Genomic DNA, 24,505 nt, shown 5'->3' on the forward strand with positions numbered 1-24,505 from the left:
ATGGTCAGTGGTGTGAGCGATCACAAAATGCTGTTATCCGACTTTTCTTTCCCCACCCCTGTTCGAACACCATCCATCAAATATATACGAGACTGCAAACCGGCAGGCATTTTGGTTTCAACAAACAGAAATATTTTATTATTCCTTTCGCGAATCTCGCACTTTAAAATCTGTGAACAAAAACTGGTTTTATATGCACAAACTTTTATCTCTAATTAAGAAGTAGGTTCCTCTCGTTTCTTTCGTGGCAATGCTGGAAAACACTGGTATTCAAACGCTTTGAGAAAGCTATCTCGAAAGAAAAAAATGCCTTTTTCTTGCATCTAGGACATCACATTCTGAACTTAAATGGAAAAAATACTTTACTTGCCTGAGGCAGTACACAAAACTTTTGAGACGCTCAAAGAAAAAGTTTCATCAGCAGGACCTACTCTGCATCCTCTGTGCCAACCCCCAAAAATTTTAGAATATATTTACTCCTCGCGAAGTAAAATCCACAAAATTTCCTTATTTAATTTGGACAGGTCCCCTGTGCCGACTGATTAGCGTTCCGATGTCATGAATTCATATTTTTATTCTATTTTCACATGTGTACCTGCCTTCAGCACACATACCCTGCCTCCTGTAAACATGTCCAGATGCCCCCCATTCATATCAGTTCTGAAGCAGTCGTAAAACTCATTTAGAACCTTAAACTCTCAAGAAGCCCTGGCCCCGACAATATCCCTGCAAAGGTACTTCAGTCCACTAATATTATTTTCAGCCTTAACCTAAAGATCATATCCACCCTGTCCTTGGCTAGCAGTTCGTTTCCGGATTACTGGAAAATAGGCAGGGTAGGCTCAGTGTTCTAATCTGGACACCGCTCCAATCCATCCAATCATCACTCTGTTTCATTAAATTGTCTGTAATATCCTGGAACACGTCATTTACTCCGAAGTTGCAAGCCACCTTGATAGTTTTTTAACGAGTCAGCATGGTTTCAATCCTGGCCTTTTATGCGAGACCCAACTTATTAAATTCACTTCTGACCTTCGCTTTAACCTTGACTCGTCTTTCCAGCATGGCGTCATTTTTCACGATTTCTCCAAAGCATTCGATCACGTCCTCCACCAAAGAATAATTTTTAAATTGCCTGTGTATTATTTAAATGTCTGTGTATTGGTCCGCTGATTTTATCCTGGATTAACTGTTTCCTCACAAGCTACTTTCAATACACAGTCATCCAAGGGTATCATTCCGCCACTCACCAAGTAATCTCGGGCCGTGGCTTTTCCTAATCTTCGTAAATGACCCTTCTGGCATAGCATCATCCAGTAGTCTGTTCGCCGAAAGCTGCATGCTATAGTGCCGCATTTCTTCTCACGTTCACCAGCTAACCCTTTAGAACGATTTACGCAGAATTGAAAATTGGTGCTCAGATTGGATGATGAAACAGAGCATAACTAAATGCAAATTCATGCACGTCTCACGTAAAGGTTCCAACATTTCCAATGCATATTCCCTCAACTCAACTATCATATCACAACTTGAGTCAAGGCGAAGTGCTGATTAGTTAACTAACATGGCATTAATGTGCATGTTACACGCTAGCTGCTGACACTTCAAGAACGCTGGGCTTCATTAGAAGGTCACTTTCACTATCACCCCATCCATTGGTAAACTTGCGTACGAAACTCTCATTCTCCCGAAGCTCGAATACACATCAGCAATTTCGTCCCCTCATCAGGCGCACCTAGTTAACGAATTTGAATCCATACAGATACCCGCTGTCTGTTTTGTTTTCAAATTATGACTTTCGCTACAGCATCAGCAGTATTAAGACATCTCTCGGTATCAGCCCACTAGCCCTTAGATGCATAATTTCCTGCCTTTGTCTGTTCCATAAACATTACCAGACTGCGCAAATCTCCATGATTCTGTACTGTAGTGCCACCAGTTCACACATCATCTTGTCTGTTCAACTTGAACACCATCCGGCGCTTACATGAATCTACTAATGCATTTAACGGATATTTTTAACAGCCGCAATTGGCGAGTGGAAAGAGATTTCTGAAAATGTAATCGAGCATGACCCTGATAGATTTAAACAATGTCTGACATGTCGTCTGACTTCATAGTTTGTTACTTCCTCTTTCTTTTCATCGTGGCGCCTGTATCATTCAGTGTGATTTTGTACAGACAAGAAGATGGTCACTTCGATGACCAGGTTTCCGCTGTAGGCGAAAAGCTGGGCCATGCTGCTGTCAAAGACGAGGCAGTCGCTGTTCACGATGACAGCCTGGACACCCTTTCGGATGATGCGTGGCGGGGCCTCCCAGGTGAGCCGCCGTTTGTGGCCGTTGAGCTCGAGCCGGTAGATGAATTTGTCTGCCTGTGCTTGGGACCCGATGAGCTGGACCATGGCGAAGAACTGCTGGTAGCCGTCGTACTTCTCCTGCTTCTTCAGCACCACCATGAAGCGGTGGCCAAAGCATGACTGCACCATTACCCAGTTGAGGGCGTCCGGCACGTTGATGTCTGCCGCCTGGAACACAATGTGCTCACCTGGCAGAAAGATGGACAGGAGAACACATTGTGGTGCATCATATTCTCTTAATTTCGGACTTGTTAGCACACGCTTCAAATCTTATGGGTGTTCACAGACTGAAGCCCATCTTCTAGAGCAAGACATTTGTCAATGTCCACATTAGAGCACTGCACGGGCCACATTGCGAGGCTCGAGCTCGCGACTCAAAGCTTGAGCCTTGGCCGAGCCCGTGGCATCAAGCCCGGGCCCAGGACGGGCCCGCTACATTAACACTTTACTGAGCCTAGGCCCGGGTCACCAGGCTCGATGCAAAGCCTGGGCCAGCCCGGGCCCGTTCCCTGAGCAATCGTAAATTGTTCACCTAGTGCGGATAGTAGACAGTGGTAGCGTAGTTAGACAGCCGTCCGGTGAATTCAGCAAAGCGTTGACGTTGCCCAGCCACAATTTGCGTACGGCAGCAGTTGCCGTGTTTACGGTACGGTGGTGTTAAACTTCGCCTATCTCAGGCTTCGCGAGTAAAAAAGCGGCGAGCAAAGGCGCTAAAACCGCTGTGACCATAAATAATAATGTCTAGGCAAATACAAAAAAGAACATAAAGGCGGGCTCGCCCGCTTTGTCTTTTGAACAGTAGTTTTTTTTCTGTGGATAGCGCCGAACTTAAGAGAGTCAAATGAAAAAGTTTGCATAAACGCGCGGTAAATTTTGCATTATGTCCAGATTTTTCATCAGTCATTTAATTGCCCGGGACGTCTAAATAATAAAACGATCTCAAAGCCGTAGCAATGACATTTCCTTTTTAATGAGCACGAATTAGTGTGCTGAATAAAGACCACGCTGGGCGCTCTTCTATCATGAAGGAAAGTAATAAAATCGTCTCTTTATTGGGTAGTAGGTTTGTATAGCCGATGTTCCCTAAACCAATATACTCTCCTCAATGGCGTTTCTCGTAGGGTAGAGATGTGGTTTTTGGGAGGCGACAATCGAAGATCATCTTGGGACAGCCACCCGTCGACTGTCGAACGAAAGCCCTTTCCAGCGCTTCTTATGAGACTTGAATTGCTCAAACGTGAGCAGTAACACAAAAATGAACCGACGGAGAGCACCTTCTGACAGATCTGATGGCGTCTGCTACTGGTAGCTGAAACAGCCAAGTCAGCGGTATTCGGAACTTCAGTACGCGAGCGCATTCGTGCCATGAGCTGTCAGTCACGCGTTAGAAAGCTTCGACAAGAACGCCGCTTAGTGCAGCGCACTGCTGGGTTCTGCAATTTATATTCTTATCTTTTGTATCGTTCAATGTGGCAAGACATGCGCGTCCGAAATTCTTTAGGCATAGCACAGTGAGTGACGCTGATAAAAGTTTACAAACGAGCTGAGCTTTCTCTCCTTCCGTGAGGGCAAAAGAAAAAAGGAATAGCAATAGAACAGCACTCGGCAGCTTGATATATTCGTTTTACGGCAAAACCGCGTCCGATATATAAAGAAAGATTTGAATAGGTTTGTTACATCGAGGTTTGACTATACCTGGCGGCAGCTTTTATTGGCAAAGAAGGAAAGGCTACAGGGGTGAAGCATCCGAACTGTGTCATTCCATCCAACAGTTCGGCCACAGAAAGGTGCGTGTAGCTGCCTGGCGCGTTGTTCTCTCCTCCACACAACTTTAGCATCATCGATGGGGCAGCTGGCGCCATCAACGGAGGCTTTTTGTAACTATTGTGCCTAGCAAAATTCTTAAGATATCAAAAACATCTTTCTTCCTTGGCTTTCAGCATTGAAAGCTGGCAGTTGCATAAGAAATATTGCAGAAACGCATGTAAAGGCCGGAGCCTGTATTCCAGAAGGAAATATTTAAAAAAAAGATCCCTGTAAGCGCCACACCCAAACTTTTCACAACCCACACGGAAATAGCCTTTGAATTGCACAGGCAAAGGCATCCGCGATCAGCTCCGGCTGCGACGAACGGTCCGCCCGCATTGTGGCCGCGAGCTCCCCCTATCTACAATGGCATTGGTATCACAGATCCAGCTTTTGTGGTTGCCAAAGGCACGGGAGTTGTGGTAACATGTTAGTTCAACGTAGTTTTGGCTTTTGCATGCTGCCGCCGAGCGTCACAATTTTAGCATGAAAGGCAAGCCCATCAATAGCTACACGGCTGGAAGTTTGCTCTCGAACACGGCAAGCGTGAGGCGGGCAGAAAATTTAACGTGGCCGAGAAGTGCGTCCGACGATGGTGCAATGAAAAGGATGCATTGAGGAACACAAAATGCTAAGAATGCACGTTCCGTGGCAAGCCGTGCAAGTTTCCCTAAATAGAAGAAACAGCTACGCGTTGACAGCAGACATGCTGCGCGACTTCTCGTGGGATGAGCGTACACCAGAGTTCAGCGCCAGCTCAGGGTCTGAAGACTCCGCGAGCGAAGACTGAACGTATAATAAATGCCGCTCATTCCCCGAGTGGTGTGTTTTTACTTAAAAAAAAGGGTATGAACATCGCGTGTGTGGTTCGCACCTCGAAATTGGCCCTCGAATCTGGGGAAAAAAAGTGCGGCCCTTACACTCCTTTGCACAGCAAGCCTTAAATAATGAATATTGAAAATACAAAGCAATCCACTTATAACGATACCAGATATAACTATATATCACTTCAAGAGAAAAGTAGCGCGAACACAAGACGATGGACGAAGACAGAACACACTGCACGAGCGCTCGCGGTGTTTGTTTTGTGCTCATCCGTCGTCTTGTGCTCGCGCTCTTTTTCTCATGAATCGATACCGCCTCGCCCAACTTTCCGCCCTTTTTCAGATATACCACCTATAGCGATCAAATTCTTTAGATTTATCAATTCTCCCATTGCGCTGGTGTAAAAATAAACCTATATAAAGATACAATTACTGGCGACATAATGGATACAAAGATAGGATTCTGGCCGCACGGATAGTGTTTACCGGCAAAATTTGTCTGAATTAATGCTTGATAAAAATCGTCTACAGTGAAGCAAATGAGGTAAAAACTGCCCGTAGGAACCGGCGTGGCGAAATCCGTGCGGGAGGGTTAAAAACAGCCTTGGGTACCAAGCGCTGTCTTAGTCACAATTGCTTTAGGGAGCAGCTTGCTTGGCCACTGCTGAGCAGCCCTCTAACACAAACGTACTAGTTTATGACCGACATGGCTGAGAATTTACTTTCTTTTAAGTGTTTGCTTTTGCGCGTTCCCGCGTTTCGCTCAGTCCGCATCGCAGTCCTTGGCAGCGCGCCAAGATGCTCTAGGCCGATAACATCGCGGCCTATTTATCTGTTGATGGGAGCTTCGGGGAAGGTGGAGGTGGCTCGCTCACCGAACTTGGCAGAGCGCCAAGACGCTGTGCGCCCTTGACAGAAGCACAGGTGGTGGTGGCTACATGCATGGGCCAATGTCTACATGCATGGGGGAATACAAGGGTGTGTTCCTTTTGCTTTTTTTCTGCTGGTCCAGCTAAAACGATAATCGGTTACAACGATCGGATTTTCCGATTTTCTCAATATTGTTAAAAGTGTATTGCACTATATACCGTGTTTTAAGAGGAGAGCAATAAGCAAGGATTATATTTCGCTCCGTAGGAAGAGAAAATGAATTTTGTGCTCAGTGGTTCCCACTCCACAACCAGAAAAAGTTGTCGTGGAGCATAGCTGCCGATGATTTCCACTAAAGTGACAAACCTAGTCAACAGTTTCTAGCCATGCAGGCATGATGAATGTAGCTGGTTCTACTCACTCACCTTCACATATCGGGGACTCGTGCCAGTGGACGAGGTGTGACGTCACTTGGTCGAGCGAGCCTTGCCACTTACATGATCCACCGGGGAAGGGGCACACGTACGGCCTGCGTCCGCATAAGGACAGAAACAGTAGAAGAAAGAACATGATCAGTTTAATGTCAAAGATGAGCCTTTGCAAGTTGTGACTGGTTCGTCATGTGCTGCTTCATGGTCATATGCAGCTCAGTCATAGTGATGCAGAGAAAGCAGACTATAAAACGAATTCCGCAGAGAAGGAAACAGAAGTGCCTTGCCTTTAGGCAAATTTTATTTTGTGTGTTCAACAGTGAAATAGTATGAGGCCACTAATGAATTAAAAAAGTCTGACATTTCAAATTACATACCAGTACCTACTTTGCAATAACAAAAAATGAAAAAAACTCAATCCTCAATGTTGACAAAGTAGAAAATGTAAACGTTCTCCTCTGTGAACATATAAAAAAACATATGCAGGTTTACAAACATCAAGCAAATTGCTGGCTTCGTGATGTCAGATTTTACTAGCATGTTAGCTTCTGACCAGGCTGAAAAAGAGAAGGATAATCAAAATACATTTGAGTGATGTGATTGGATGAGGTCCCTTTGCAGCAGCTTTTGGAGCAAGCAAAAGTGCCTTTTGGAGCAGAAAATTGAGCATTTGGTGCAGATATATGCAGAATTTTCTGGTGCATAAGTTGCGTTATTTGTTAGCTATTGCATCGGTGCGACTCACATACAGAGAAAAATGACACGCACAGTTTTTCGCCGTTCAGTATCTGTGTTTGAAAAGAAAATCGGTCTGTACAAGAGAAGAAGCTTGTTTAGGTTTAAGGGGGTTTAACGCCCCAAAGCGAATCAGGCTATGAGGGACGCCGTAGTGAAGGGCTCCGGAAATATCGACCGCCTGGGGTTCTTTAACGTGCACTGCCATCGCACGGTACACGGGCCTATAGAATTTCGCCTCCATCGAAATTCGACCGCCGCGGCCGAGATCGAGCTCGCGTCTTTTAGGTCAGCAGCCGAGCGCCATAACCACTGAGCCACCGCGGCGGCTAAAAAAGAGAAGCATCGAGTTGTTAGTTTTAGCACAGCGTAATCCGTTACCGTGATCCGAATCGACGGTGAGTTGAGGACCCAACTACGTTTGTGCAATGGTCGGTGTGTGTTCCTCAGCGCCATCTGCGCATGTGCATATAGCTAACCGTGGATGCTGTTAACAGTAGTGGAACGTATATTGCGCTATGCTAAAACATTTTTAGGTATTATCCTTCGGCTAGAATCACATAATTTCGCAAACTCCGGACAGAATTTGGCAGCGTAACAAAGTGCAAGGCAGTAATTACTCATGGGTATCTACCGAAGTGCAGCCTTACGGCTACAAAGGAAAGCTAGGCAGCTTTCTCAGGAACTTATAGTTAAAAAAATTTGTCCTGGTCCAGGGTTCGAACCTGGGGCCACCATTTCACCGGAGCATTCGCTCTACCAACTGAGCTAACCGGGACAGCAAGCCTATGGTAGGGCGAGAGAGAATTGATCAATAACTCGAATTCGTACAGAGTTACAAATCTACTCCACCTAGGGGTATTTCCTTAAACAATTGACCAGAACAAAGTGTGTGCTGCTGCTGTATCTAGTCCAGTTAGAGTCTCAAAAGTTTCGAATTCAGCGTCGCATCCGTATGGCTTCGCGCACATTAGGAGTTGTTCTTACTAACACGATGCTACCTGTGAGGCAAGGAAGCTCCAATGTAAAACTGAAGTTGAGTGCCGTTGATTAAGAGAACAACGCAGCAGGGATACAGTTTGAGGTGAGTGAGAAAAAACTTACCCGGACTATCCACCTCTATTTTATAGAGCAACAAAGCGAACCCCAGAATCGGCGCCCACTGACAACTCCGCGGTAGCGTGCTGTTTCCCCACTTCAGCCAAGCGTGGAAGTCAAGACCGGCGCTGTTTGCACACGACTCTGGAATGCGCATTTTGAGCACGGCCTCCACAACAGAGGATAAGCATACTAAATTCTTGCGAGCAGCAAGCCTATTTCACTTCTCTGTTGGTCTGGCCAGCATGACATGCAGCATGAGTACGTACGTTCACGTAGGGTCACACGTGGCGCCCGATAAGTTTGTTCTTAAGGAAATACAGAACATTGGCAAAGCTAGGCGCAGATTACTCGTAGTTTGTCATAATGTAGCAGCATGTAGCAGGCTTTGTCTTCCAGCACAATGGGCACAGCAATAACGCCACTGAAGGCATGCCTACCAGCTGTTGGCTACCTGAGCTCATTAACAGATGCCGTGAAGCCTGGCCGCTGTTTCCGCCACTCGAACCCTGACCAGCCACCTGGTTGCACCATGTGTGCACAAGTCAAGGCAAACATCCACTCCTGGAGAACAATGGCGGCCACAAGAACAAAAAGTTGGAGGTGAAACAGACCTGAACTCGCAGGCCTGCTCGTGTTCGGGCTTGTCGATGTATGAGAGCAGGGCAGCGCAGCCCTTCAGGGAGAATTTGCAAGGAAAGACCTTTCTTGCCAATCTGTCCATGGCCAGGTTGGGAATGTTGCCTGCACAGAAAACAGTTATACAGAAAAAGGGGGACAATTTTATTTTATTTATTTATTTCCGGCCCTCGTCACGAGGGTATTACATAGGGGGCGGTAAAACTTTGAACATGAAGATACACGAAGGAACATCTAACGTGAGGAACAGAACAAAAAAACGAAAAACGCAATACCTGATAGTCAGAAAGTATCAAAATTTGGCAGAACAACAAAACGAAAAATGGCCGACCCCAATGGCCGACAAATGATGCCTAGTGACAAGTCACGGCGAAGCACTTGCTTTTCTCCTGCAATTACAACGGTGCGCACACAGCAAAACATACAACATGTACAGTCTTTGTCAAAAGTAAACGGGCAATGATGTAAAAAAGAAGCAACCGTTTCAGCATGTTACAATGGGCCTCCTACTGCATTTCAGTGGGTCTCCTGTTACAGTGGGTCTCGTACTTCTCCACACACACAAATGGCGGCCACCAAAAGTAGACAGGGCACATGGTATACGAGCAAAATCAATGCTATCACTATGCCTAGCAGTGGGTGTGCGTCTGCGTTTCTGCACTGCACAGACAGCGAACAGTCTCTGTATATAGCGCTGCAGCATTCAAGCAGCAACACTTCCCAGCTGAACAATCCTGCCATGCTTACTAAACATGCATGCTGTTTATGTGGCGGCCAGAGTGGCTGTAGTTCTCGTCGCCATGCTTTCAGCCGAGAAGCAGCAGTAAGACCACACTGGTTTGTAATGCAGAGCATTACCTGACAACATTCAAAGCACTGCTACAAGACTGAAATAGGCAGTCAATGTCTCGTGCACGATTCCGTACTTTAAAAGGCATCAGAAAAGGAGGCCATCATTACGTATCTACTGCTTATGGTCATTAAACCCATCGTTACTAAGAAAAACACATTTCCACGCACAGTTTCCAGTTGACATCTATCAAAAAATACAATTACTGGCGTTCTCTGTGGCAGGCTAGCGTAGGTAAAAATGCGATTGGATTGGTATATTAGCACCTTCAGTCGAACGGATGTTTAGCCTTTACTAAAGCACTACATATCATCACGTGCAGATGAAACTAGTCAGAAGAAGTAAATGCAGAACCATTTTTGACATACAAGCTCACAAAAAAAACCAGCTTCGCCAACATTTCAAGACATTAACATAAGTAACAAAGAAAAAGATGACTTGGCACCACGGCCTATATTTTTGAAGTTGTTTCTCAGCTGCTTGTGAGGATTTATACATAAAAAAAGTTAATACGAAACATAATCTAGTCACGTTACAAGAAATATTTTATAGTCGTAGCTGTATTCGGGACTGTCTTTGGGGTTGGAAACGATGTAACGAGTATTAACTGAAACCACAAGGCGCTGCGTTTCACCCAGGGGCATTATTGTGCAGGCTAGAGACAGATACAGATTACAAATAGATGTGCCTAGAGATAAATACAAGACTAGAGATAGAGGAAAGATCGACCCGACAGCGGCGGCCACCTGTGCGTCTGGACTTGTAAGAGGGGGAGAGTTGAAATATCTACAACTTCATCATCAACTCCTTCGTGCCTTCATCGGCAATATCACTGTGCCACGTCAGTGGCCGGGTTGTATAAAATCCAGCCCGTAATAAGGCGTTCGTTCTGTAGACAGGCTGATGATAATTTGCTGGTAATCTGCCCAAGCATTTCAATGTATTCGACAAATGCTCCCACTTTCGGGTCAGATGACGTCTTTTTATTGACTTCACGTGCAAGAGCAGCAAGCTCAATGTCAATACCTGCGAACATATTTGAGTCTACTGAATCATGTCAACTTGAATGCTAATAGCGTCTCAGGCCCTTTCGCAAAGGAATGAATCGTCATCTGCAGTTGTGTTCAGTAATGCGGCTTACCAAAGCTAATGTTCGGTTATGAGGCTTACCAAAGCGAATCTGGCTATGTGAGACGCGTATAGGCCTCTGATAATTACTATCCAAGTGGTTTTTGACGTGCACGCGCATCGCACAGCCCTTAGGCATAACGGCATTGCATCATCCATCGAAATGCAGTACCCTCTCGCTGATCAGCAACCTCAGTTTCGGGGACTGCTGGCTTCGCTCTTTTATATTATCCGGAATCAGAGCGGATCCAGCACCAGAAAAAGCGACCAGCCTGGCAGGCTATTACAACGCTCTATGAATAGGGTCCTGTGAGTGATCGCTTGAGCTTCCAAATGCATCGTCACACAGCCCGCTTAATGCTGGAGTCAATGACATCGATATAAAGCAAAATTTCGTGATGAGTTAAACATATTCTGATTTCTTTCTAACTTATGCCAAGTGTTGATGATGTTTATCAGTTTTTTAATAAAAATGGATGTTGAGTGGCGCAGTCTGCGAACAGTTTCCCGCGAGACTCATTATGAGAGAACTGTGGTCAAGAAGAATGACATTGATTTTATCGGTCTCCACATAGATTAGCAGCTGCAGCAAAGTATCTCATCCGCCTCACACCGCACGCACATAAAATGAAGTCGTTCTCCGCTATCCACGTCAGTTGCATGGGGTCATTGCAAGCCAAACATCCCTGACGTTGCGCTCGACCATCTCCAATTTGTTCTAAAAAATCATGGAAACTTATCCTAATGTGCGTAATGAAACTCTGAAACACTTTTGCCGAAATAAAAAATTTCTTGAGGTGAGAGCGGTGTGAATATTTAGAAAAGGCGACAAAGCAGGCGCTGCTCAATAATTACTAAAAAATTGAAATTTTTGTAAAACACTTAACAATTGTTTTCATTGACATTTGCACCGATCCTGGCTTTCGATATAATTCAAAACATGCAGTTTATACGGTATATTTAAAAATCGAAGTAAGAAAATGCACCATTTTCGTCGTTTTTTGTTATAAATATCAGCTTCCTCTCGAAAATTCAGAAACCGCCGTTTTAATTCTCTAGATGTCTGGTATCTGTAATAAATGTTACAAGGATTAAACTGCGTACATCGAAGTAAAAAAAATAATAAAGTTGCACAAAGTGCGTTTTCAGCCAAACATTCGTTACTTTCACCCTTAGGTGTTGTAAGTAAAAATACAAACGATGGCGGTTTACATAGAACAGTTTATTGCCATTCATTTGTGAAATTTTTATCGAGTTATTTTATTTTAAGGCGAAAATTTTTTTTTGAATTTCAACTCTCTAGCCGTATTTTGCTTCACCTTTCAACGCCTTTTCATAGCAGAACACGCCACGTGGTATGGCACGACACTTACCGCCAGAGAGCATCTTCAGTTTTCCGTCGTTCGCTGTCGTGCATTTTTAGGTCTGGAGGTAAAGAAGTTATCTCGTGACATTCGGCGGATGGTATGCAATAAACGAGATCGTTATTGCTTTCGAAGTTCGAACAGACCTGCTTTTGTACGGGGCTGTCAAGAAAAGAAAAAAATGCTGGCAGTTCAGGTCCGGTTAACCCTGGTCGAAAGCGCAAAGCTGCATCTCCCTGGCTACGTTTGTGGACGAGCGATTGGCGGTTTTCACATTTTTTTATTTGTTAAGCATCTTCTTTTCATCCAAACGACATTGAAGGCGCTCACACAAGACAGCATAAATATTTAATATAGCTTCGGTGATATTTACAACTGTATTAGTGCTCGTTGTATGCGGAGATATGGAACCAAATCCGATTGCAAACGACCCCCAAAGCCTGCCGAAAATTTCAGACAGCCAAATTGAAAAATTCGCTTTTTTTTGGTGGGGGGAGGGGGGTAGATGTGGCGCAATGTGAGGCAGGCGTCATTTTCTTTTCTTAAAACCAACCTTGATTTTACTTCGCTTACGGCGCAGTTCGCGTGCCCACCAGGATACGTGAAACAGGCGTAAATTCCTTGTTTGACCTCTAGCTACAATCAAGGTCATGTTTGCGGCCCCGCTGGCGTCTCAAAAATCGGGCTTAGTAAAGCTTTTCGCTTCAAAACAAGGATATTCCGCGTGCTGTCTCGCATGGAAAACTTGGAGGGATGGCGAGCTGGCATTGCAGCCGTATCACAAGTCCTTTAGTTATACCCGAAAAATATCGCGAAGAGCGCGCGCCTCGGTCGGCACGTGAAGGAGCGAAGTGCAAAGCTCTGGCGAGTAAAGCCCCAACTCGATGGACACATCCTAAGGGTACGGCCTAGCGCACCTCCATGCACCCTCTGCTGGCGCGTTCACCCTCTCGAGCCGACCGAAGGAGTTTCAAGCGTGAAGAAAGGGGATTTGGGGGGCGATGAAAGGACCACTTAAACCGCGAAGTTCCAGGAACCTGAGAGAGCTTCAAGCCATGATGAAAAGAGTCCCCGAGAGCCTCGCTATCCTCCTATTGTTGTAAAAATTGAAAATTGGTTTTTGTGGAATGAAATGGCGCAGTAACTGTCTCTGATAACTCGGTGGACACCGGAACCGCGCCGTAAGAGAAGGGATAAAGGAGGGAGTGAAAGAAGAAAGGAAGAAAGAGGTACCGCAATAGAGGGCTCCTTAATAATTTCAACCTCCTGGGGATCCTCAACATGCACTGACATTGCACAGCACACGCGCTCCTTAGCGTTTGGCCTCCATCGAAATGCTGCCGTGTTCCACTACTACCTTTTCGCTTGCTCACCTCATGATCCGGCTCGCTTCTTTGCCTCCCCTTTGTAGACGGAGAGAGCGAATAACTTTTATCGAAGAAAAAAAAAAGAAAGTGTGGTGGGGGCCTAAGCCCTCAAAGGGAGGGAGACAAAGCTCACTGGTTGAGTGGTAGAAGAAAGAACGCTTATTAGGCGAAGACACCCATATTTTTAGCATTTAGTCTCATGACACCTATATAGGCCAATTACAAAGTGCACACCTAAAAAGGCAAAACAATCGACTCAACTTATACAAGAATGGAAACCATCTAAACCACACATACTGATTTGGTTGCAGTTGTTCTGTTGCCTTGACTATGTCTGCTGACTTGTCGCCAGACGCACTTCTGATGCGGACGGCGTTGCATATGTCCTCTCAACAAGATTGTACTACTGAGTCAAACACCGGAGCGTCCGCCACTATTTATTATGCGTCGCAATGCGGACACCCGTCTAGAACATCACTGATTATCCCGGTACCAATAGTGTTTCACGGACTCTCAAAGACGCCACTCCCATAATGAACTGGTCGCAAGGTCAGACGCGGCATAGTATCACGCGTTCACTAAGTCCCGCAGAGCTGTAACATACTCAGAAATTGCCCCCCCCCCCCCCCCCCCCTGGCTCTTGCCATCTGCGTTGAAAACGGTGGCACTCATGATGAAATGTGACGATAGGGAACATATCTGCTTCAGTATGGTGATCGTAGCTGTTCTTCTGTGGCGTCCGGGCTTGTTGCGTTAGTCGTCGTTACAGGTGGCTGAGTAGCTTTTCGTGCATAATAATTGACACCACCCTAATCATCGAGGGGATAAATGAGGAGTGCACCTTAGTGCTCTGCTGGCAGTCGTGAACCTCCTTACAGCGACGTTTGGTACCAACTGATGAGAAGGCCGGCCCCGCTTCAGTATGAACGCAGGTGGCGGCTACTTGTTGAGTTTCGGTTTTACCGCGTGGTGAGACATTTCCAGAAAACTCTGGAGTATTCCTCGAAGAAAAAAAAATGAAAAGTTACGGTTTTTATGAACGCTGACTTCCCAGTCTACTATGAAGCGTAAAACTCTTTTGGTTCCGTTAGGCCTCGCGTCTGACCGTTGCCGAAATGCGCTCTCTGCCCGTCGGGGAAGTGGACGCCGCTGTCGTGGACTTGCGATTCATGTCACTAAAGATATTTTTTGTTCCCCACAAAACTACTATGTTCTTGGCCCTATCCTTCCACGTGTCCCTCCATTATGCCATGAATTAAGACCGCTTGGCTGTATTTTGTGTCGATGAGAATGGATTGTAGAACTGGGATATCGCAAGCCCGTTCTAAGGAGACACCATATTGTGCGCAGTGAAGAAAACGTGTCCACGGACGACAGCTATTGGAATGAAGCACTCAACATTAATTTCGAGGTTTCCATTCAACATACTCGTAGCTAGACAGTATAGGCTTTCTATATATTCATTAGATTATTCAATTTATGCTGTGATTCGGATCTACTTCTCGATGTTCATCGATTTCGAAGTGATGCCTTCGCACCGTGGTTACCACCGAGTACGAACTGTGCTCGCCAAGGCAACCATGAAAATTTGAAGAAAAAAAAACTCCATCAAAAGAACAATGCCGATGAGCATGCCACATGAAACGGAACATCGCTGTAATGAATCATTTTGATTCCTGCTGGAGGGCGACGCTCAGTCCAGTCGAACAAAGGAAATAGACATTAAGGACTCACATTAGCTGGAGTTGTGTCGACGAAGCTTGAAGTGGCACCCCAAGACTACGGACCCAAGGAATACGTTGCCATTATTTTGCAGCGGCTTGTGCAGTACGACCAAATTATATAATTCGGGGCCAACGACGAGATTTTGAACGCAGGCCTTCGTGGTTAACGCGCTTTAGATGTGCGCTGCGTTGTTCGCCACTCACTGCCTGATTACTGCGTGCCCCGCCATCCGCAGACAAAATTTAATTTCAAAATTGGTTTTTGTGGAAAGGAAATGACGCAGTAACTGTCTCTCATAACTCAGTGGACACCGGAACCGCGCCGTAATGGAAGGGATAAAGGAGGGACTAATAAAGGAAGAAAGGTGTCGTGGTGGAGGGCTCCGGGATAATTTCAACCACCTGGGGATCATTAAAGTGCATTGAAATCGCACAGCACGTGGCGCATTTGCGTTTCGCCTATATCGAAATGCGCCCGCCGCGGTCAGGTTTAAACCCGGGTACTCCGGCTCAGTATAGCCGCGCCTTAACCACTGAGCTACCGCGGCGGGTGGCAAAATTTAGAAACTAATAAAAAATAAATGCTAAGCGTTCTACAGCGGTCATCGAATATGATGAGCTGAGCCGCGTCCGCGTGTATTTTTCGAGCGGCGCGTTTCTCCAACGGCCGCTTCTCAAGAACACGTTAAGCATTCGCGGAAAGCGTTTGTAACTGAACAAATCTTGAGCTCTTCTGCTATAAACGCCGAACCAGCGCCTCCTTTATCCTTTCAGAGGAGGCGCTGGCCGAGCACGATCAGGTTAACAGACAAGAGAAACGGCGATAAAATCCACAGCACACGTTGCTTTTGCTCAACACGCTCACCGGAAGCGTTCCCTAGAGCAACAACATCGTTGGAAAAGAAAAACACTGTGAATTCAATCATGGGGTTTTAAGGTTTTAACATCCCCAGCGACACATGGGCTACAAAGGATCCACGTGAAAGGTTCCGGATTAATTTAGACCATGCACCTAGGGTTACGTGCACCGACATACGTGCCTTGCGCGTTTCGGCCACCACGGCACGTAGTGACCCTGTTCCTCCAGCTAAAAAAAATAACAAAGTAAAAAATTCATGTGGATTAGCTCAGCTAATCCAGGATATACGAAGCGAAAGATGTCTGCGTTCACTGTGTTCATTGGCGTTGACAATGTTCTAGACGGCGATGTCTTTGAGGAATGGAAGGGCGCATAACTGGCTCACTGGATATGCGGACTCCTCATTCGTGCTTTGATACAAGGTCGAGCTCACTCACCAGTAGTAGTTGTCTATCAGCGGCAGACTAACATCCCTGCGGGAAGAATATGAACCTAGGAAGGGACGCATTGAAGGACCCGAGCCAATGGCACAATGACGGGACACGCGCGGGCTGCGGCTCCTATTTTTGCGGGAAAAAATTACAAGCCGATAAATAAACCTGGAACTGATTTCGCAGCAATCGCTATAGCGGAAAGTTGATCTGTTAATTTGCGGGTGAAATGTGTAATAGTTATCGAGGCAAACAGGTCAAGCTCACTCACCAGTAGTTGCTGTCTGTCAGCGGGACACCAACATGGCTGCCGGGAGAACCCGAACGCAAGACAGATGGATGCATTCGAAGGACCCGAGACGGCGCGGTTCGGGTGTGCACCGAGGTATGTGAGACAGTTACTGTGCCATTTCCTTACCTCAAAAACCAAACAAAACAAGTGAGCCGACGGCGTTCATTGGCGTTGACAACTATGCAAAAGCCGTTAATTTTCACGAAAGGATAGGCGCACAACCAGCACCGTGAGTACGTGAAAACCTCAATCACGCTTTTATGTACATGGCGTTGGTGTCCACCTGCAACAGCCTGCTTTGATTGCGTTCCGTACACATTGGATAGGCAGCGCGCCCTCCCTGCCACCCTGGGAGTAGGCTTGCAGTTAATGGCTGATCGCGAGAGATTGATCACTAAATGAACGCCGCGGCCTAGCTATTGCTGCAGTGCCGTATGTCAGCCACAACGCAGTCAGTGCTAATGTATTCAGGCCACAGCTCGCTCTCACCACCGCCACATGTTTCAAAGCACGAATGTGGCGTCCGCATATCCAGGGTACAGCTATGTGCCTTTCCTTTCATCAAAGACATCGCCGTCTAGAACATTGTCAACGCCAACGCCAATGAACACAGTGAACGCTGACATCTTTCGCTTTGTATATCCTGGTTTGGGTGAGCTAATACACATTATTTTTTTTATTTTTGCCGATGTGACCAGGGACGCAAGCTGCATGGTAGCTCCCGAACGCAGCCATCGAAGGCAAGCCGCTAGCACTTTGACGTCGTTTTTTTTTCGAGGAGCAATATTGGCGCTTGGTAATATTGTTTAAAATAAGGTTATACAGCTAGTGGATTTTCGCCTCGCTATCGGTGAAGTACCTATCTGTCCATTACCAAAACAGTGCAGGTCTGGTAGTGGTGACGGAGATTGACTTGATGACGCGCACGCTGACAAAGCCATCAGTGTACGTAGCAGCAATTAATTCCTGGAGTTGACAAGCATACAGATGGTTTTGACCATTTTCTGGAAAAAATGGTTGACACCATCTAGAATGCTAGGTGTTGCAGGCTGCCAGGAAACTTGTGAGGAAGTCGCACGCGCTGTATCGCTGTCTGACAAGCGATAGCAATTGCTTTAAAGCTTTCTATACCAGAGTTTAGGGGGTGCAAATTCGCAAGCACTCATTTCTTTTACTGTACTACAAGTCGTACTAAAAAAAGCCCAGACCACACATATGTGTGGGTTCAGTTTGAACATAACGAAGTAAATATTTTCATTCTTTGATCATGGAGGTTAGTTCCGAGGCCCACACAAGCAAAATACTCCCAGGAAAAAAATGTCATTTCTCCGGCTGTTTTTGCACTAGCAGGAAAGGGTTATAAGTTTCCAGCAACACATATATGTCACCAGCATCGTGGCACTGAGAAAACAGGCCACTGAGTTGCAGGCCGAAGCGAAGACAACGCGCTGCAATGAGATAAGTGCGCTTTCCCTCAACGCCGTGTCGGTGGGCTCGGACGCTGTCTCCACACAGTCTGGTGCGCTTCACTGCAATGCAAGCACAGTGCTCTTCTTCACCGTCGCAGACGACACGAAGCACTCCTCAGGGCCACTGAGCGCCTGCACCGCTTTGTTTAGATGCTCTGACGCTCCGCAGAGCGCGGCCACGCGGGGCCGCATTCGCAAATATTTTTGACGACCCTGTGCAACACATGCACACCTTGTGCCGGCTTCTCTACTACCGCACATTATTACAACCTCTTGACACAAAACCCTGAGGGCCTTTTTGCACAAGATGAAAATTACGTTGATTATAGCTTACCTTCTAGAAGGAGGGAACTTGAGCTTGATGATGTGTATCCTCGACCACGTTGTGACAGCTCGCACACAGATCGAGGGGTCGGACAGTACTAACACCAAACGCTACCTTCACGGCCTTTTTATAAGCACGGGCAAGGGGGGAGAAGGTTTCACCGAACGCCATCAGCAACGCGGTCTGAAACGCGAGCGCTGCAACCGGCGTCGCATAGAACGCTGAGTAGCGTTCCACCGAACGCGTGTAGACCGCAAAGCGCGGATGCAGCATATGTACCTCAGCACAAACTCGTGGAACAGCTCGTGGTTCTGCAATAGGCCACCACGGTGGAGAAGCGGAACATTAGAGCACACGCCATATCCCAGTAAACCTTGAATATTCAGAGGATATCAACAAATGGTCCTAACGTCCATTGTCCATGTATCGATATCCTCTGCATCTTAAGGCGACTATTGGACTCAAATATCCTCTGCATGCTAAGTGGAGAGGATATTCAAATATGCATCATGTTCTTACAGCCCATTGAAAGATTTGGAAATGTGCTAACAAATTACCAGAAACAGATATGTTTGTTTTTGAGGGTATGAACAAACTGAAATTGTTACCTTTGGATTTTATTTATTCCTGCGTTCGCAGTCCTGCATTTTCAGGAAGGAATTATTTCAAGCAGTCAACTATTACACGCTTTCATCCCATTTTATATGTGTGCGAATGCATGTACGACACGATTATTTGAATAATTTTCTCAATTTAGACCCACAGCCACAAGCGCGGCGATTTCAAAGCCAGAACAATAAAACACTAGAACATCTGCTCCTTCGCTGTCCCGCGTTCGCCGATGCTCGTCGCGATATGCTCGCGGCCTATAGGGCGCAGGGCATACTACCAGACTCCATCAAGACGCTATTGTGGCCGCAGGGCAGTGCGCGCACTCGTGAGCGAACTTTGGTGAGCCTCTGTGCATTCCTCGAACACACGGGCTTGACGTCCCGTCTGTTCTCCGTCAGGTAGTTACACGCAGTGACCGAACGCTCCGCGAGTTCTACCTTGAACGATTAATAACTGGACGCCCCACTCTAGTTGTAACCAACACTGTGCTGTGCGCGTGTGTGATTTGATTCCTCTAAAATGAACTAATCACGCGCACAACCTGGACACATTTCTTATTGTGTAAATAGTTTGTACATATTACTTCTCCCCTTATCCTCTATTCCTGTCCCCTCACCTCTTTCATTTCATTTCTCCATTCAGCCTGCTGTCCTTTATTTCCGCTGCCCCAGCTCAGGTGCTTCAGTATCGATGGCAGATGCAGGGGCTAGCAAAAATCTTTTCCTTCCTTTTTACTATTATATTTATTAAAACCACTACCACCACCGCCAGAACAATAATTAGAACTCTCTTGACTCTGGGCTGCCTAACGGCCATTGGCATCGCCATTACCCGCGTCATGAATCGTTAGTCCTACATCCAAATCAATCCAAGCGCCTCTACCAGGGGCCCTATTCTCGATATACGCCGATCCGCCCTGAGCGAGGCGTACCCGTGACGCGTACATCGGGGAGGTGGCAAGGTTCGTAAACGCAGAATCGCATGACGAAAGTGGAAAAGAAAGAAAAAAAATGTGTATTAGCTCAGCTAATCGAGGATATACAAAGCGAAGGATATCGGCATTCACTGTGTTGTTTGGCGTTGGTGTTGACAATGTTCTAAACGGCGGTGATTTTGAGCAAAGTAAAGGCGCATAACTGGCTCTCTGGATATGCGGACGCCTCATTCTTTGATACATGTGGCGGTGGTGAGAGAGAGAGAGATGTGGCCTGAGTGCATTAGCGCTGACAGCATTCCGGCTGACATGCGGCACTGCAGCAATAGCTAGGCCGGAGCGTTCGTTTGGTGAATCTCTCGCGATCAACCATTAACTGCAAGCCCCCTCGCAGGGTGGCAGGGAGGGCGCGCTGCCTATCCATTGTGCGGAACGCAATCAAAGCAGGCTTGTGCAGTTGGGCACCAACGCCACGTACATGAAAGCGAGATTGAGCTCTCCACTGACCCACGGAGCCGGTTGTGCGCTTTTCCTTTCGAGAAAATGAACGGCCCTTGCAAAGTTGTCAACGGCAATGAACTCTATAAACGTCGTCGGCTAACTTGTTTCGTTTGGGTTTTGGGGATATGAAATGGCACAGTAACCGTGGCACATATATCGATGGATACCCGAAACGCGCCGTAAAGGAAGCGATAAAGCAGGGAGGGAAAGAAGAAAGAGAAAATTGAAAATTGAAAGTTGGATTTTGAGGAAAGTCGCGCAGCGGCGGAACACCTTTGGCTTGGTGCTACTAGTGGCGCCTGCGCAGTAAGGTCTAGGGAGCGAGAGAGAGAAACAGCAGCGAAAGGTCAGGCGACGGAGTCGGCGGGGGTCACCTGCACCGTGCGTAACGTCACTCGTGCTCCGACATACGCCGGCTCGCGCGAAGCGCGGTGTTGACTAGCGTAGTGAAGCTTTTCGCTTCAAAAGTATGACAACAATCGATACTGTCGTCTGCTACTTGGCGCCAAGTTCAAAAAACACCGATGTCTTAAAGCGTGCCTGAAGCCGAGCATCTCCGGCGCGTACGCGTGGTTTACAGCCGATGAACGAAACAGGGAAATGCGTTGCGGCCTATGCTTATCAGCCCATACGTTTGTGTTGGCCAGCGAAGGAATATATGGATCTGGCGTTGGTTCTTAACGCGACGCAAATAGTCGCAAGAATAGTGAGGATAGTTGAGCGGCAACTGCGTGAAGCGATGTTCTTCGCGACGCTGCCGCTGCTATGCCCGCAGGAAGTGACGAAACTTGGCGGCAGAGCGCGAAAAACGCTATGACTGAGGATTATTTGGCGGTCCCTGACTGTCGCTTCACCAGCACATGCGGCGACAAGGGGGAGAGTCTTCGTGCGCCCATAAAATGAAGGCAAAACAAGTATATATATTGAAAATTTACCCCTTTTTAACTTAACTTCGTCGCATGAAAAAACTGTAATAAAGACAACTTAACTGAAAATTCTGTACCTCTGTCCATTCACAGAAGCACGAAATCGCGCCAGAATGAAAATTGACTCTCCAGACGGAAGCAGTGAAGGCGATAGCGGCACGGCGCTGCGGCGCTATTCAACTGGAAGCTCTGTTCAACTTTATGCTGAATCACCGAGCGTTGGCCCTCACGCCCGATGATAGTATATCGGCCGAGAAAAAGCGGGCGCTGTGGGTGCAGCTGGCAAAGGAGAAGTTTAATGGATACACATGGTAGAGGCCCTTGCCCTGCATTGGGCGTATTCAGGCTGATGATGATGATGACTGGTCGTTTGATGGAAGTTAACACCACAATGCAGAATGAGAAATAATACTTCTCACGCAGAGCCCAGTGATTCATTTATTATAAGGCTACCGTTATGCACCTGCTGCAGCAACAGCAAGCTCCTTTTAATGCAGCAACATTCCTAGTAAGAGAGAAAAGTTTAATGTCTGGAAAGGTGAAGAGGTCACATGGAAAAAAAGTATTCACATATGCTACTCAACCGTAGAAAACGGGACGAATACATAGGTGGAGGGTGAAGGTGGAGGGTTGTGCCATATTACAAACAGCTTCATGTGCAAGACACTTGGTTTATTCGCTTCATACTAGTTGATATCTTAATGTGCACATACACACGCATTATCTAGTGCACATGGCACATTAAGCATGAAAATGTGTCAGGGTGAGGCGAAGGAATCAAAGCAGAATAAAAAGAACTGTGAAGTTGCAAGCACCACAATTAAGAAGGAAGAAGAGCAACACGACAATAAAAAAGCACAAGCATGACAGCCGCAAGATAACACACAAAGAATGCAAGAAATGCAAGGCTAACGTGGCCTTTAGCACAATATTTCAGAGAGGCATCATCACACACAAGCAGTGGTATTCTGGCAAAAGGTTCATAAATGCTGCATGATAACACTGGATGTGTATTGGTTTTGGCAAGCCCTGTGCACTCCACTGTGAACAGGGCGGCAGTCAGTGTAGAACAGCGTTTTCTGCCGATAGAAAACCGGTTTGTGAAGAGACTGGAGGGTGACGTAATAGGTGACAATGCTAGGTCGCTGTCAGCGTGACGTCAGAGTCACTCAGCTCTGCTACATCTTTGTTTTCCTAAACAAATAGTTTAACGTCTCTCCGGCAGTGGGTAACGGCATGGCTGTAGACGTTGTCGTGTACTTCGCCGTAGCTCTGAGGGGTCGAGTGCGACGTCCGGGTCGCCAGACGCTGGAGGATCGTCTGGCCGAGGGGTTACGTCGCGTATGTGCTTCGGGGTCCTCCTGATCTCCCGGCCGTCTTCCGTTTTCAGGATTGCGGAACGCGGTGTCTTCGTTGCCCTCAGGAGGATAGCAGGTGCCCAGATCCGATGAAGCGTGTCGTACGCAGTTACCTGCTGTCCCTGCGATAGGGGAGGTAAGTGTCTGGAGCCACGGTTGCAGTAGCTTCTCTGGCATTGGCGTGTTTCCTGGAGTCTGCTGTGCACGGTTCTGCTGGGCACCATCTCTGGAACCATGTGTTGTGCCGGTACCGGCAGCAGAGTTATCGTCTGCCTTCCCATAAGCCTCTGCACAGGAGACTTCACCACAGTATCCCTGGCGGCATTGCGCCACTCGAATAAAGGCATTTGGAAGTCTGGCATCCCACACGAGCACTTATTCAGCACCATCTTAGCCTCTTGGACTGCCCTCTCAGCCATTCCGTTAGAGCGCGGATGATAAGAGCTCGAGGTGACGTGTGCAACACCTAGCGTGGCTAGAAATGCTTGGAATTCTGCGCTGTTGAACGGTGGGTCGTTATCACTGCAAAGCTTTAAGGGCAGTCCATGAACAGCGAAAATTTCCGCACACCATGATTTTAGCAGTTTCGCTGTCACATGTTGGAATTCGCGTATTTCAAAGAAGAATGCATAGAAGTCAACGACTATGGCATACTGCCTGCCACCGTAAAAGAACAAGTCCATTCCCACGGCTTCCCACGGCAAGATAAGTACTTCGTGGCTCAAAAGTGGCATCTGCGCAAAGCGTGGTTGATGCGTTTGGCAGATTTTGGAAGCTTTGGAGTACTGGTCGATATCTGCATAGATGCTTGACCAAAACATGACACTTCTCGCCCGCTCTTTCATTTTATCCGCTCCCGAATGTGCGGCGTGAAGAGGACACAAAATTTCTGCTCTCTTCAAATGTGGTATGATTACCTTGTTACTGCGAAATAAAAGGCCATCCTGGGTGTGTATCTCCTCCCGGTATGACCAGTATGGGCGGACGGCTTCGGGGACATCACGCTTGTCGTCCAGCCAGCTTGTTTCCGCATATACACGTAGCTGGAGCAGAGAAGGATCGTCATCGGTTGCAGTAAGGAGGTCTCCGAGACGTTCATTTGAAGCAGAAACGAAATCTAGCACATTCACTTGAATTTGCTTTTTCTCTTCCGCCATGCACTCTTTGCTGGGAAACTGCGACAAACCTTCTGCGAGAAATAGTTATTTGCCCGGTTTGTAGATAACATTGATAGGATAGCGCTGCAGGGTTACTCTCGTGCGTTGCAATCGAAGAGGACACTGATGCCACTGCTTCTTGAATATCGGCATCAAAGGGCGGTGATTGGTCTCAACGGTTACTCCTGGCTGGCCGTTAATATAATCGTGGAATTTCGTGCAACCGTGCACAATATCAAGCGTCTCTTTTTCAATTTGCGCACAGCACTGTTGTGCGCCTGTGAGCGACCGAGGCGAAAAAGCGACAGGGCGGCCTTCTTGAATAAGAAGCGCACCAACTCGCAGTTCGCTGGCATCGACTGAGAGGATGGTAGATATACTCCGGTTGAAGTACGATAGCACAGGTGCTTCTACCAAAGACTGCCGCTACCTCTTAAAACTTCTTT

General features: G+C 46.9%; 2 protein-coding genes across 2 annotated transcripts; both read right to left on the minus strand.

The window, feature by feature from the left end:
- Positions 1–1,791: 1,791 nt before the first annotated feature.
- On the minus strand, positions 1,792–18,632 carry LOC144123156 (E3 ubiquitin-protein ligase Siah1-like). The gene is made up of 4 exons (XM_077656039.1): positions 18,581–18,632; positions 8,738–8,867; positions 6,285–6,388; positions 1,792–2,547 (listed from the first exon to the last, which is right to left on the minus strand). Exons 2-4 carry the CDS (start codon positions 8,845–8,847, stop codon positions 2,159–2,161), a joined length of 603 nt encoding a protein of 200 aa, XP_077512165.1. The 5' UTR covers positions 8,848–8,867; positions 18,581–18,632; the 3' UTR covers positions 1,792–2,158.
- A 4,119-nt stretch (positions 18,633–22,751) lies between these two features.
- LOC144123911 (uncharacterized) lies at positions 22,752–24,059 on the minus strand. The gene is made up of 2 exons (XM_077656624.1): positions 23,820–24,059; positions 22,752–23,201 (listed from the first exon to the last, which is right to left on the minus strand). The coding sequence occupies exons 1-2, from the start codon at positions 24,057–24,059 to the stop codon at positions 22,752–22,754; spliced, it is 690 nt and encodes a 229-aa protein (XP_077512750.1).
- Positions 24,060–24,505: the final 446 nt, after the last annotated feature.

The sequence above is a fragment of the Amblyomma americanum genome, chromosome 3 (genome assembly GCF_052857255.1).
Source record: "Amblyomma americanum isolate KBUSLIRL-KWMA chromosome 3, ASM5285725v1, whole genome shotgun sequence".
NCBI lineage: Eukaryota > Metazoa > Arthropoda > Arachnida > Ixodida > Ixodidae > Amblyomma > Amblyomma americanum.

Coding starts and splice junctions, on each gene's coding strand:
- LOC144123156 (XM_077656039.1), bottom strand. CDS start 8,847: ATGGACAGATTGGCAAGAAAGGTCTTTCCTTGCAAATTCTCCCTGAAG. Junction 6,389..8,737: donor GAGCAGGCCTGCGAGTTCAG/GTCTGTTTCACC, acceptor ATGCGGACGCAG/GCCGTACGTGTGCCCCTTCC. Junction 2,548..6,284: donor CGAGTCCCCGATATGTGAAG/GTGAGTGAGTAG, acceptor TCTTTCTGCCAG/GTGAGCACATTGTGTTCCAG.
- LOC144123911 (XM_077656624.1), bottom strand. CDS start 24,059: ATGGCGGAAGAGAAAAAGCAAATTCAAGTGAATGTGCTAGATTTCGTT. Junction 23,202..23,819: donor TTTTATTTCGCAGTAACAAG/GTAATCATACCA, acceptor ACTGTGGTGAAG/TCTCCTGTGCAGAGGCTTAT.